The 12,513-nt window shown below is 36.7% G+C and overlaps 2 protein-coding genes across 11 annotated transcripts in view; one reads left to right on the plus strand and one right to left on the minus strand.

Annotated features, from left to right (window-relative positions):
• Positions 1-456: 456 nt before the first annotated feature.
• Positions 457-1,479, minus strand: LOC130569552 (paraneoplastic antigen Ma1 homolog). Its single transcript, XM_057359256.1, has one exon. It carries the CDS (start codon positions 1,477-1,479, stop codon positions 457-459), a length of 1,023 nt encoding a protein of 340 aa, XP_057215239.1.
• Positions 1,480-11,876: 10,397 nt separating this feature from the next.
• Positions 11,877-12,513, plus strand: part of LOC130568718 (protein shisa-6) — a 90,671-nt gene continuing 90,034 nt past the window's right edge. For 4 of the 10 annotated variants that reach the window (XM_057357690.1, XM_057357691.1, XM_057357694.1 and 1 more), the window contains exon 1: positions 11,877-12,278. The gene's annotated coding sequence lies outside the window, so the exon portion shown is untranslated. The remainder of the gene's footprint in view (positions 12,279-12,513) is intronic. The other 6 variants (XM_057357692.1, XM_057357695.1, XM_057357696.1 and 3 more) reach the window with 2 other exon arrangements.

The raw sequence follows: 12,513 nt of genomic DNA on the forward strand, positions 1-12,513 counted from the left end.
CTCGACTCATAGACCTCAGTTTGGCTCCTTTTCGAAAAACATACTTGGTCCAAATCCTTTTTATGGTCACTAGATTCTTCACACTTTCCACTCTTCACCTTTCGTAGGGAACGAATCAGCTTCTGAATCACCTGGTCAGCATTAGGTGCAGCTTGACACTTCATGGATATATGGCCATCTTCTCCACAATGGTAGCAGAAGTAGTCATCTTTAGTTCTGCGCGGCTTAACTCTAGAGGAGGCAGAGACAGCTTGGGACTGACAGGGTCTAGGCCTTTGCTCATGGATTTGGAGTGACTGCTGTGTTTGACTGACACTCATAGTTGCCAGCTGTTGCTGCAGCTGTTGAATCTGTTTTCTCAGCGCTTGCACTTCTGAATCATCAGCTTTCTCTCTCTGCCTAGATGACTTTTCTTTAGTTTTTAGCACCATGGATGAAGTAGCTACTGGTTTGAAATCACCACCGCTTAGATGTGTCCTCAACTCCTGAATTTTCCTCAGCTTCATGTATCTCCTTTAACAGACTCAGGAAAGGGGGAGGACGATTCTTTCTTTCTCTAAGTCCTAACTGTAGCAGCAACATATCAGAATGTACAGCGCCTCTTATCAGCTGTTCCACACACACTTTATCTATCAAGCTGGAGGATAATCCATCTCGTTCTACAACTTTGTTGAGAGCCTTATCAATGCTTCTCAGGAATTCAGAAAGAGCTTCGCTCTGAAACTTGAAGTACAAGTCCTCGCCAGACGCTGATGATCCAAAAGTACTCTCTAAGGCCTCGTATACAACAGCTCGTATGATTTCCAAAGCAGGTCCCTTGACACTCTCGATAATTCTGTGACGTTTTTCCTTTTCGGAGCATTCACACTCAGTTATCATTAGACGGGCTTGTTCCATCCAGTTTTCCATACTTTCTTCTCCCATGGGTGTTGGCACTGTGGCAGAAAGGGTACGCAGTCTTCGGTAAGCGCTGCTATCTCCAGGGTGCTTTGCAGTCTTTTCCAGAATCTTGCCCACTGCACTTATAATGGATTCAGGGGAACCATCAGCCGAGCTGCGTTTAGTAAACAGAGCTTGTACATCTGTTAAGGACTTTCCCTCTGCCATCAGGAACTTTGTAAACTTTTCGGTAAAACCCTCAGAGGTTGTTTCAGGTGAGGTTTCTTTTGCAGACACTACTACGACTGTCCATGGCTCACCCGTCTCATTAGGAGTCACTTCAGGGGGTAAACGTGTTGAGTCAACAGCTTGTTTGCACTCGCACAACACCAGCATGGCATGTGAGGTAGGTCCTTCTCTTGTGTCTCTTACATGAACCTTTCCTAGTGCTTTCACAGTCTGCATTACATCTTCAATAACTGCTACTTCAGTATCTGCAGGTACATTGAACAACATCACAGGATGCGTCTCGAAAAGGCCCACATCTTTACACCAGTTGGCCAATTCCACTTGTAAGGAAGGGTGTTTTCCTAGAGCCATGTTGAGTGGTTATTTTACCAATGACACTTCAAATATACTGTAGAAATGTAATTGAACACTTTTTTCTTCTTGTCTTTCATGGAGTTTTATGCATCAGAGAGGAGTAGATCCCAGACGAGCCCCCACTTTATGTAGCGCCCCCTACCCTAACTGGTGTGTGTTACCCAATTTTGCTTTAGGGCGGGCACCGGGTTCAACTATTTTGTCTCTCGACTATTAAAAAAAAAGATATATACTACTCTGATACAACTATCCTGAACTTAGGCAACGTGAATGAATGAACAAGGGTAAGTAATACTTCAAAGGTATTTAATTAGAGAATATTGTAAATATGAAAAACAAACAAGAAATAAAAGGATTGAATAAAGGAATAGTTCAAAGTTGTGCTCTTATAAAAAGATGTGTACTGCACAAGATGACTATAAATTCACTTTATGAAAAAAGTAATAAACAGTGGAAATAACCGATAGCTATACCTGTTACAACGGCACAACAGCACCGAGTGAACTACCTGGGAGATGTGTGCACACTTGTGGAGCACTGAAATGATACACTTTACATGCACAAAATATATACAGGCGGTTTCAGAATGTTAAGAGCACGGTATTACCTTCACACAAAGAGTGAGAGAATATAAAATGAAACTCAATAATTAAGCAAGTGGGCCCACTCACACACACAACAGTACTCACATAACCCCCAGATGCAGGCCTGTGTCGTTGCTGGAGTGCGTAGAGGCCTTTGAAACTTAAACTGGCCGCTTCGCTCACGTGAGCAGACAAAACAAAGAAAACACAGTACCTAGGCTCTATAATCCAAGGCACCCGGATAATCGCCCACTGTGATCCTCCCGGAAAGCACCGATCGTCCCTCGTAGCCGGAGGAACACCCAACGCTTCCGGTGGCTGGGTGCGCTATCCGGTTATGTCCGTAGCTCTCTCCCTCGTAAATAGAAACTTGCTCGCACTTCGGGTTTCAAATGCGCTTAGTACTATCTCCCACATCTCACCGAGAATCGAACCACGGCAGAACACAAACGCCAGCAAAGAGTCGCAATTATAAGTTTAAACACGCACCGATCCATGAATTGAAAGCGTGTGCCGTCTCGTGTAAAGGCAGCAATGTCCCAAACACCTTGGTACTAACTGTTAACCCATATCTTGAGCTAACTTTAGCTTCGAAGTCACATAACAAAGGTACTCAATTTTAAACAGAAATAAAACCACGTTTGCTTACAAATCGTAAGTTATCCACGACAAACTTCGCGTGTCTTTCCTCCTTCAGTCTCTCTTGACCCACCCTTCATTACCCAATAGCATTACATTCATGCACCCGGGAGGCGGGTTTAAGCTATTAGGCAACCAATAACATGACATACAGCAAACGTGATTGTACACACACATTTTCCACATGTGTATTTCTACCAAACCTTACTTAGAAAGGCATAATGAACATTGTGCGTAGAAATGTAATCGTATTAAATTAAACATTATCTCTGAATTACATACTAAAACACAAATGATTATACAGATAATAAACAAACAGCAAAACTGAGAAATAAATGTTTTTACAAAATTCCTCATAGGACTATAGTTATATTGGGGTTACATCTGTAAATCCTTATACCTTTATTTTCTGTATCCTTAAATGAAATTCAGAGACAACAATGAATTTGGAATGTTGTCAGTCCTGTTTATAGCACAAAGATTGTCCACTTTACATAAGCGAGACATTGATGTTTCCGAGTACAGGGCACAGTCAAAATGTGAGATTTGATGGTTTGCATTCCATATTTGTTTTGTTTTTTAGACAATTCTTTTCCCAGTGCAAACAAGGTTCAACTCTTTCTCCTGTGGAAGAGTTTTTCCACACTCTTTTTTCACACTATCCAAACTTCTCTTGTGTCACTGTCTGTTCTTATAACAAGCACATATGGTGGAGTGTTGATAGCGCTTATGTTAAATCTGATAGAAATGATCCACACATAGTTTTGCATGGATGCACATGAAGTACCGGATCAATATAATACGTGGCTTGGATGTGACAGATTTGCTGCAGGTGAGAAGTGGTGTGCAGTATGTTTTAACATAAGCGATGTCTCAGTCGGACCACTTATTTAATGGCTTTACTGTGACAGGCACTTTTGTGGCAGAGTTAAAAAGGTCAGAACTTGGTAGTACATCTCTTGTGTGTTGCTGACACAAGGCCCAGCTGTGTGGGGTAAATGAAAATGTGTCTTCATGTGGAAGAGGTCGCTCATTGGCCTTGCTGATGGCCAGAATCTCTGATCTTCCATCCATCATCAAGGTTTCGAGCCATTATGTTTGGGACCCTGTTTTTTAACACTTACGCTCCAAAAATGCAGCATGCTGTCTGATCTACAAGTCCCAGCAGGGCAATAATTGCACTTTTTGAATAAATAGCATCTGTAGATGTAGCTGCCTGTTATGTGTTGTGTTTTATATTAGGCCTATATAATATACAAACTGTTAGGTTTAGGTGTAGGTGTGCGGTCGGGTTACATGCTAAAATGCTTCTTAAGTGTGCGCACAAAGTAATAAATGTACACAAAATACCATGTACACCATTACACGTCATGAATTATAAAGACATTAGAAAACCGACGTTACTCCACCTTTACACATGCGTGTCATGTTCACGCCTAGAGGAGGCAAAGCCTGACACTGACACTCATTTTCGAGTGGACCAGCATGTCTGTTACATGCTTCGACGTGATACTGGGTTGGATACTCACACCACACAAATGCAGATACAAAACTTAAACATGTTTCTTGTGGTTGTACTGGTTTTTATCAACTAGGCCGGCACCAAACCAATACTAACCAGTATTAAACCAGCAACACTATAAAAAAATGAAAACTAAAAAACTGTAATATTCCCGCAGCTGGGGCATCAGAAAAATAAAGGAAAATAACATTTCTGTAAAGTAAATTTACATGTTTGTCAAGTTATTTTACACTTGACTTGAAAGTTTTGCAGTCTATGGGCCAGATTTACTAAACAGGGCAAAATAACGAGAGAGCACAATTTCAGAAAGCACTGATGGGAGTGGAAATGTCTGCGGGTGATTTATTAAGGCGCACATAAAAAAAACAGACGCAATATTTCATTCCCATAATGACCAACTCAATCTACTAAGAGCAGCGCAAATTAGCGCAGGGTTTAATTCATTACTTTTTTGGGCAGTTAAATATAGCCGCAAATACCAGTAAAATGACGAGCGCATACCTTAGTAAATCACATTGCGTGATTAATTTAAATACTCTTCTCCCATAAAGTTTGCGTCTGAAGAGAGAACTCCTACAAATGCATATGCAATAAGGTCAGTCGCAAACACATTTGTGTCCACATTTTTTAGTGCTAATTTTCACTGCATGTCTTTAGTAAATACCTCTATTTGTTTACGTCAAAAGAGTCATTTGCGCTGCCACAAGCTGTTTATAAATCTGGCCCTAAATCTGTCATTTGAAGTTTTTTACGTTTTTCGAAAATATGTGAAAATTTTGTAAGATGAAATTGTAAAATTAATAAAAAAGAACTTGTTTTGCAGTGAAGATTATCACATTCCAAATGAGATATACACTCTAAAAAGTGTTGTGTTAAAGACAACACATTTTATGCTAGTTTTAAATCAACCTTGTGTTGTTCTTTTTATTCATTTAATAATGAATAAAATGAACATAACATAAAAATATGTTATTATTTAACACATCCTTTTTCAAAGTTTATCTTTAAAATATTCAAACATTCACTTTTTTGTTAATTGATTGACTCCTTATTTAAAGCTGCAATCTAAAAAAAAGCTGCCTCTCTGTCAGCAACTCTGGTTGAAACAATGATTTTTTTAAGTACTTGCTCAATAACTTAACATTTTGCTTTTAACAAAAAAGTTAATTATTTAGAAAAAAGAAAGGATTAAGTAAAAGCAACGTGCGGCAAATTCAAGCTATGCATTTAGAATGCTTATATTATCTGGGATTCAAATCTGGCTGAGCTACATGAATCAAGTCTGTTAGTTCCCAGTTATTTTTACCGCTAACTTGTGCATTCAGTTGAGCTACCTTAATAAAAGATTAAACCACCTTTTGTTTTTCTCTCTAGGCCTTAGTCTGAACCCGAGTTGGCATTGATATCTTTAGCTGACCCCTCCCAAAAGAAGCTATAGGCAACATGAAAGCATTGTGTCCTGTTGGGTAAATAAATGATTTAACGATCTGCCACAAGTTTCTGGCTCTTTTTGCAAAGATGGAAAGGCATAAGGCTAATATGCGTTTTCTGTTCTTTTGGCCAGCCGTAGAAAAACCACACAGAAGCTGAAATATGTGCTCGTCTTAGCAGCTGTGACCCACTTAATTCATTCATCCCACAACCAACGTCAGGAAAGAGGAAAACAGTGGCAGCTGTAAAAGTATTCCGCCGAGACGCTCGTGATTCATGTTCGCCTGTAACTATTCCTATAACTCTAATGCTTTGTGGTGCTTTACGTTTCTTTGGCTCTCTCACTCTGGGTATAAAGGGAAATGATGGGTGCTGTGAAAGGCTGTCCAAAAGGCTTTAAATAAAGAAGGATTGATATAGAAAGGGAGTGTTATCTGTCAAAGGTAAGCTGAGATATTAGCAGCCTGCTTCTTCATTGTCTTGAGTCATAAAGGGACAAATGTGGACATATCTTTCTTTTATAAATTCCTTGCAGTTTAAAGTCATCAAAGCACTTTGTATTGGTTTGTGTGCGTGGTCTATTTTTCAAATTTGTTTTATTTGCATAATTTATATTAATGTGATATTTAGAGATAATATATTATACAACAGATCTGTATATAACTTAAAGTCTACACAATGTTTACATCTATCCAGGGTGACTTTCATTGCATTATGCTAAGCGTATAGCTTTATGTTAAGTCCGCCGTGTTTAATGGTATGGTGGTGTTTCGGTTGTATTGCATTGAGATTCGAGAGAAACGTTCCCATACAACACACTTTTCCTGAAAAGTCTCTGTTTTGTTCACATATAGCAAACATATAGGTATGATTTTTTCTCAGTGAAAACACTTTTAAAGAGGCTGAACCTGTGAAAGGTCGTTCACGTTGTTGACATCTTGGCAGTTTCTTCCATTTCAACCAAATAACTCTGAAAGCCTGTCAGCACTTTAGTTGGCCTCTTGGTCACTTCTCTGAAAATTACCCTTCTTCTCTGGTCACTCAATTTGGTAGGAGGGTCATATTCTTGTACTGTCTTGTTTGAGTGTTGCCATCATTTTGTTACAATAGTATAGACATCTGTTCTAGGAAGGTATCATGCTTCTTCAAACATTTTTTGTACTGAAAACGTGATCTTGATGTTGTGCAATGGTTGTTGATTATGGTTGTCATGACGTCAGGGCTGATCTGATATGGAGTTTCAATCCTCATTAAGTCAATAATTTTTTTTAAATAGAATGATTGTACTTTATTTTTATGAAGTTTCTGCTTGAAAACATATTTATTATTCTCAAAAATAAGCAAAAATGTAATCCAAATTATATTTTTAAATCAAATGGCATGAATGTATAAAATATATACAGTACTGTATACACAAATAATTTATCTGATGTTTATTTAAAGAGTTAAATGTATTCTAAAGTATGCTGTTCACACACAGCAAAAATCTCCACTGTTAAAAAAGGTCAAATTAACTCTCCCAGTGTATATATAATCCACACTTTGAGAGTATGGATTATATATACACCGGGAGTGTTAATTTGACCTTTTTTAACACAGGCGTTTTATTGTGATATATTCATAATGGAATGAACAGTAAATGGTAGTGTAAATAAAAATGTTTTGGGAGTAAAATAAGAAATTTACATCCTAAATAAACACTGTTAAATCATATTTTATACTTAGCATCATTTGATGCATCTTGATTGAAAATGATGCAAAATAAAATATTCTGTTCACAAGCAAAAGTCTTGATGTCTCATATTTTATATCAAGCATGCTCCTCATTAGCAATGTTGTCTCCTTAGTAAACAAGTAACTTTTGAAAACAAATTTATGAAGCATAAAATTGTTTGTTGTGGTAGAAATTATGCCTGTGGGACAGTTGCTGTTGTGGAAAAAATGATTGTTTAGATCGTAGCATTAAAATAATAATTATTTTAAAATGCATTTTCATTGTAATGAAAGCCTGGGCTAAGAAACAAAGCCATTTGTTATTTTCAACATTTATTATCTCCATCATATGCTGTTAATAAAGCCTGGTCATGTAATCTAAAACACTGTAGATTAGTGGTTCTCAAGAGAGGGGGCGTAGCCAACAAGGGGGCGCTAGCTGACTTCAACACTCTTAAAAAAAAGTGCTTCAAAAGGTTCTTCGATGCCATAGATTAGAATAACCTTTTGGTTCCATAAAGAAGTTTTAACATCTGAAGAACCTTTCTGTTTCAAAAAAGGTTCTTTGTGGTGAAAAAGGGTTCTTCAGATCATAAAAAGTAAGAAAGAGATGGTTCTTTGTGAAACCAAAAATGTTTCTTCTATGGCATTGCTGTGAATAATCTTTTAAGCTTAAGAATCCCTGCTGTAGATAAAAATCAGTTAGAAGTACCAGAAATGAGTAATATTTGCTGGTGGTTTCCTTAAAATAACTCTTTTAGCCCTGCGATTAACCCAAATGTTAAGTCACTCAGGCTAGATACAAAGCTAAAAATTATGTGCAGAGCTGAGGCCAAGTTGCCTTGACAACACCTGTGACTAAGAAAGATCTCACTTGACTGTTAGAGAAGATTAAGCAAGGTATATTTGTTAAGGCTTTCCAAAAAAGAACAATACAGTATATAAAATACGATAGATTTTTGTTGACCATAAAAGCATTAATAATATTGTATATTCTCTAACACATGAAGTGCTGTAAGGTGGTTTCTTGCATGCATATCCTGAGCAAACTAGTCATGTTTCTATCTGTTGCTATCACTTGATGTTATTTTAACACCTATATATCTGTGAACTGTCACAAGAAACACAAACCTGTCAGGGGGTGTATACGCCTAAACAGCTGTGACTGACACCATGTCTTTTTTGAGATGTTTGGAGAAACATTTTTATTAAAAAAATGTTCTCATAAATCTAATATTTTGCGGAGAAACATAAACTTGCTCCATGAAAGTTTTTTGACTATCGGTTGACAATCTGCATTTTTGTCCCCTTCGTTTTTAGTCATGCTGCCGACAATTTCAGACTTTTTCAGTCTTTCATACCCTATATGTAACAAATAAGACAGTGGAGAGATTAGTGGCATTACAGCCTTGACATTTGCCAGAGAAACAATTTTGCAGAAAATATATTTCAAACCCACAAAGACACAGCAAATAAAGGATTTTTGGAGTGTTTTCAGGAGAAGTATAAAGTGTGATGTTATTTTGTCTGTATTGTCATTTGAAGGCAGGCTTGATGATTTCATTATTGGTTAACAGTTCAGTGATGAGTGATGAGCAAAATATATCAATAAATCTATCAAAAAACAAACAACACATCCATCAAAAACAAATATTGTACATAAAAAATACACAATGTATCTTACTGTAATGTACTTCATAGGCATTAAAACTTGAAAACAGAACCATATAGCATAAATTCACTTTTATAAGAAATAGACATAAGGGCAGATTGAACTTGTTATAACATCTTACTCAGAATTGTGTAATTCTACAAAACAGACAGTTTTCAAAACTGAAACCTTATATAATATGACGATTTACATGGACTGAACCTGACACGACTTAGCTTGTGATTTCTCCTTACTGCCTCCGGCATACAAGAAATACTGTTTAAAAATCTTGACGAAGCACTTTTGCTTTCAGAGACACATGCACAAACGGAGGGGGACAGTTCACTTAAAAGTGTTTCTTGAACACGCACACATGCCGTAATCTGGAAACAGTGTTTTCAAAAGAAATTGGGTCATGGTAATGACAGAGGGATGTGAAACATTAAAAGGACTGCAACCCAAAACACATAAAGACACAAGCCCATGAGAAACCTTCAGAAGAGATCCGGAACATTGATTTTTGTCAAAGTCTTATAGTGGCGAAATATTTCATGAGGTTCTGTTCTTCAGATGACAATAGTTCTCCATGTAAATGCAGCACAAATATATTTTTATGTGTATACGATTATACGATTCTTTATGTGATAGGATATAAACGATTATACGATTATACGATGTGTATAGGATTATACGTATAAGATTTTCCTATATGTGTATAGGATTTAATAACCTGTAACATCATTCAAATCTGGAATTGAATCTGAATTTGTGCAATGCTCCATGACAAAGAAGGAAAAAATATGAAAATAAGAAATATCTAATTTTATGCACTATTTCTATGCCACTATACTTAACTCTTTTCTGTTGCAGCACACAAGATGCTCATGGCACTCTCTGTATGTATAGTATATATATCTCAGTAGTATATCTTCAGTGCTGTTTAAAATAGACCCTTGAGGTACCTTCAGATTCTTAACTCTGTAATTAATGCAATGAATAAACTCAGTTAATTTGATACGGTATGAATAGCCCATGGGCTACAGTATATTAAGTTCACAAAAAGGTATGCACACACTAAAAAAAAGCCGTAAAAATAGGGCACAATATACTGTATTAATATGAAGGAATTTTCCGTGTTCATTTTTACAGTTGTTTTACCTGTATTTTACATTTTGCACTGCATTCATTTGCATTTTAGCATTAATGGAAATGTCCGTAAAATAAAGGAAAATGTACTGGTAATTTTCTGCCAGTACTTTATCTGTTTTTTTACGGGATTTTTTTTACAGTGCAGGTCAAGCATGAAGACAATTGGCTTGACAGTTGTATTTCTACACTGTTCTACAACAAGATTTTCATGCTGCCAAGTTTTTGATGTTTTTTATTTCCATATCAAGCAATAACACAGATGCAGAGCATAGAGCCAACAGCCATAAAAATCCACATTTAACAAAGTCCATAGGTATTCAAAGTCTGTCCACAGATGATTCCCAGTGCTACTTTGATGTCCACAAAGGAAACAGATATTGTTCATGAATATATTTCACTTATGATGCAATATCATTTTTAAACGTTTGCGTTTCGTTTTCCCATTCATATGTTGATTTCCTTTTTTAATCTACACTGTAAAAAAAATCCCGTAAAAAAACAGATAAAGTACTGGCAGAAAATTACCAGTACATTTTCCTTTATTTTACTGACATTTCCATTAATGCTAAAATGCAAATGAATGCAGTGCAAAATGTAAAATACAGGTAAAACAACTGTAAAAATGAACACGGAAAATTCCTTCATATTAATACAGTATATTGTGCCCTATTTTTACAGCTTTTTTTTAGAGTGTAGTTTACATCCCAAAGCATGATATTTGTAACGTGAATGCAATCCACTTTTAAAGGATGCATTTCTAAAAGCTCAATATATCTTTTAAAGTCCAAGGGAGAACTGCAAGATAGGTTTGAATATTTCATTAGAGAAACTATGGATGGTATCACAAAAAAGGAAAGAGAAAAAATAGAACAACTATGAAGCTGTAACTTAGCAACTGCTTCCCGGCATCATAATCAGATGATTGTGTAGGATGTTCAAGAACTTAAAAAAATCTTCCGAAAATCACAAATATTTTAGTTGTCTAATGTTATCCCTTCTTATTATTTTTGATAATTGAAAAACGATATGCTTTTTTATTGAGTTTCTTTTTGCATTGTCATAAAGTGCACAACAGAATGAATCAACTGTTAAATGACTGGGAAATAAAATGATTTTTTCGAACTACATACAAAGCTCTAATGAAAACTAAGGTATGGAGTAGATTTCAACTGTTCATCTGTTCAGACATTTTAATTTTAACTATACCTATACCTGAAAAGCCACTAAGCTCTTTTAATAAATTTCAATTATTCTGATACCTGCATAACTATCACTTTAAGTCAGTCATACCCTGTGTACAGAGTAAAATGTAGTAATGAATGTTTGTGTTTAGCTCTAAATCTGTATGTTTTATCTAACCATAAGATTAATGGTATTTAAGGGATACATGGAGTAGTCCATGGTATGAGTAACAGCTCAATACTCTCTGCATAAAGGCTGAAGCATGGTTGGGGATTTGTTGGGGCAGGTATGGCTGACATTGTTCCAGGGCAAGTCATAGCTTTGTATTGCTTTCTTGCTGGAGCAGAGGCAGACAACTTGTCACATAACAACCTTTAATGCTATAAGTGATTTCCTACGACAGCTGTTTTTCGAGTACTTGCAAAAAGTCTGCAGGAACTGAAATCAATGAAACAGTGAAAGAGCGAGAGAGAGGGGGATGCAGAGATAGAAAAAGGAGTAGCCGATACAGGCTGTTATTGGAAATCTATTCAACGCTGTTTGCGGATGTGGTTCGGCTCTTTCCTCACACTGAATGAGGTCTGACTAAATGCCAGTAAAAATCTATGCTGTGGAATATTAAGTACCTTCAAAAGCCGTTGGAAACAATAATAGATTTGATTGATGGTAGGGTACGTTTATAAAAATTACATAAAATAATGAAAAGGTGTGGTAATCTGGGCAGGAAGGAAATGAAGACCCATATTCTTGCCAGAGGGAGATGTATGAATCGGAGCTGCACATAGACGGACTGTGACGCCAGCATTTGATGCAAGTGCGAAAGACGGTAGGCGGACCGTTCAGATGGGTTTGTTTCGGGATGGGATACTGACTGTCACTACACCTTGGCACATCCAACACAGCCGATTAAACCGTTAAAGTGAAGGTAAGTGCTGACTAAAACGAACTTGACTGTTTTTAATTAAATTAGAAGCAATGACAAATTGGCAAGCACGTTGTAAATAGACGATATAAATCCTAAACACATTAACATTTATTCATTTGTATTTTGTTCGATGGAGCATAAGAAAGCTTTTATTAGATGTGTGTGGGTTGCATTTACATGTATTTTTTATGTAAAGTGAATTCATTGTGTGGGTGCCGCGTATGTCTGTGAAGCA

The sequence above is a fragment of the Triplophysa rosa genome, linkage group LG18, assembly GCF_024868665.1.
Source record: "Triplophysa rosa linkage group LG18, Trosa_1v2, whole genome shotgun sequence".
Taxonomy (NCBI): domain Eukaryota; kingdom Metazoa; phylum Chordata; class Actinopteri; order Cypriniformes; family Nemacheilidae; genus Triplophysa; species Triplophysa rosa.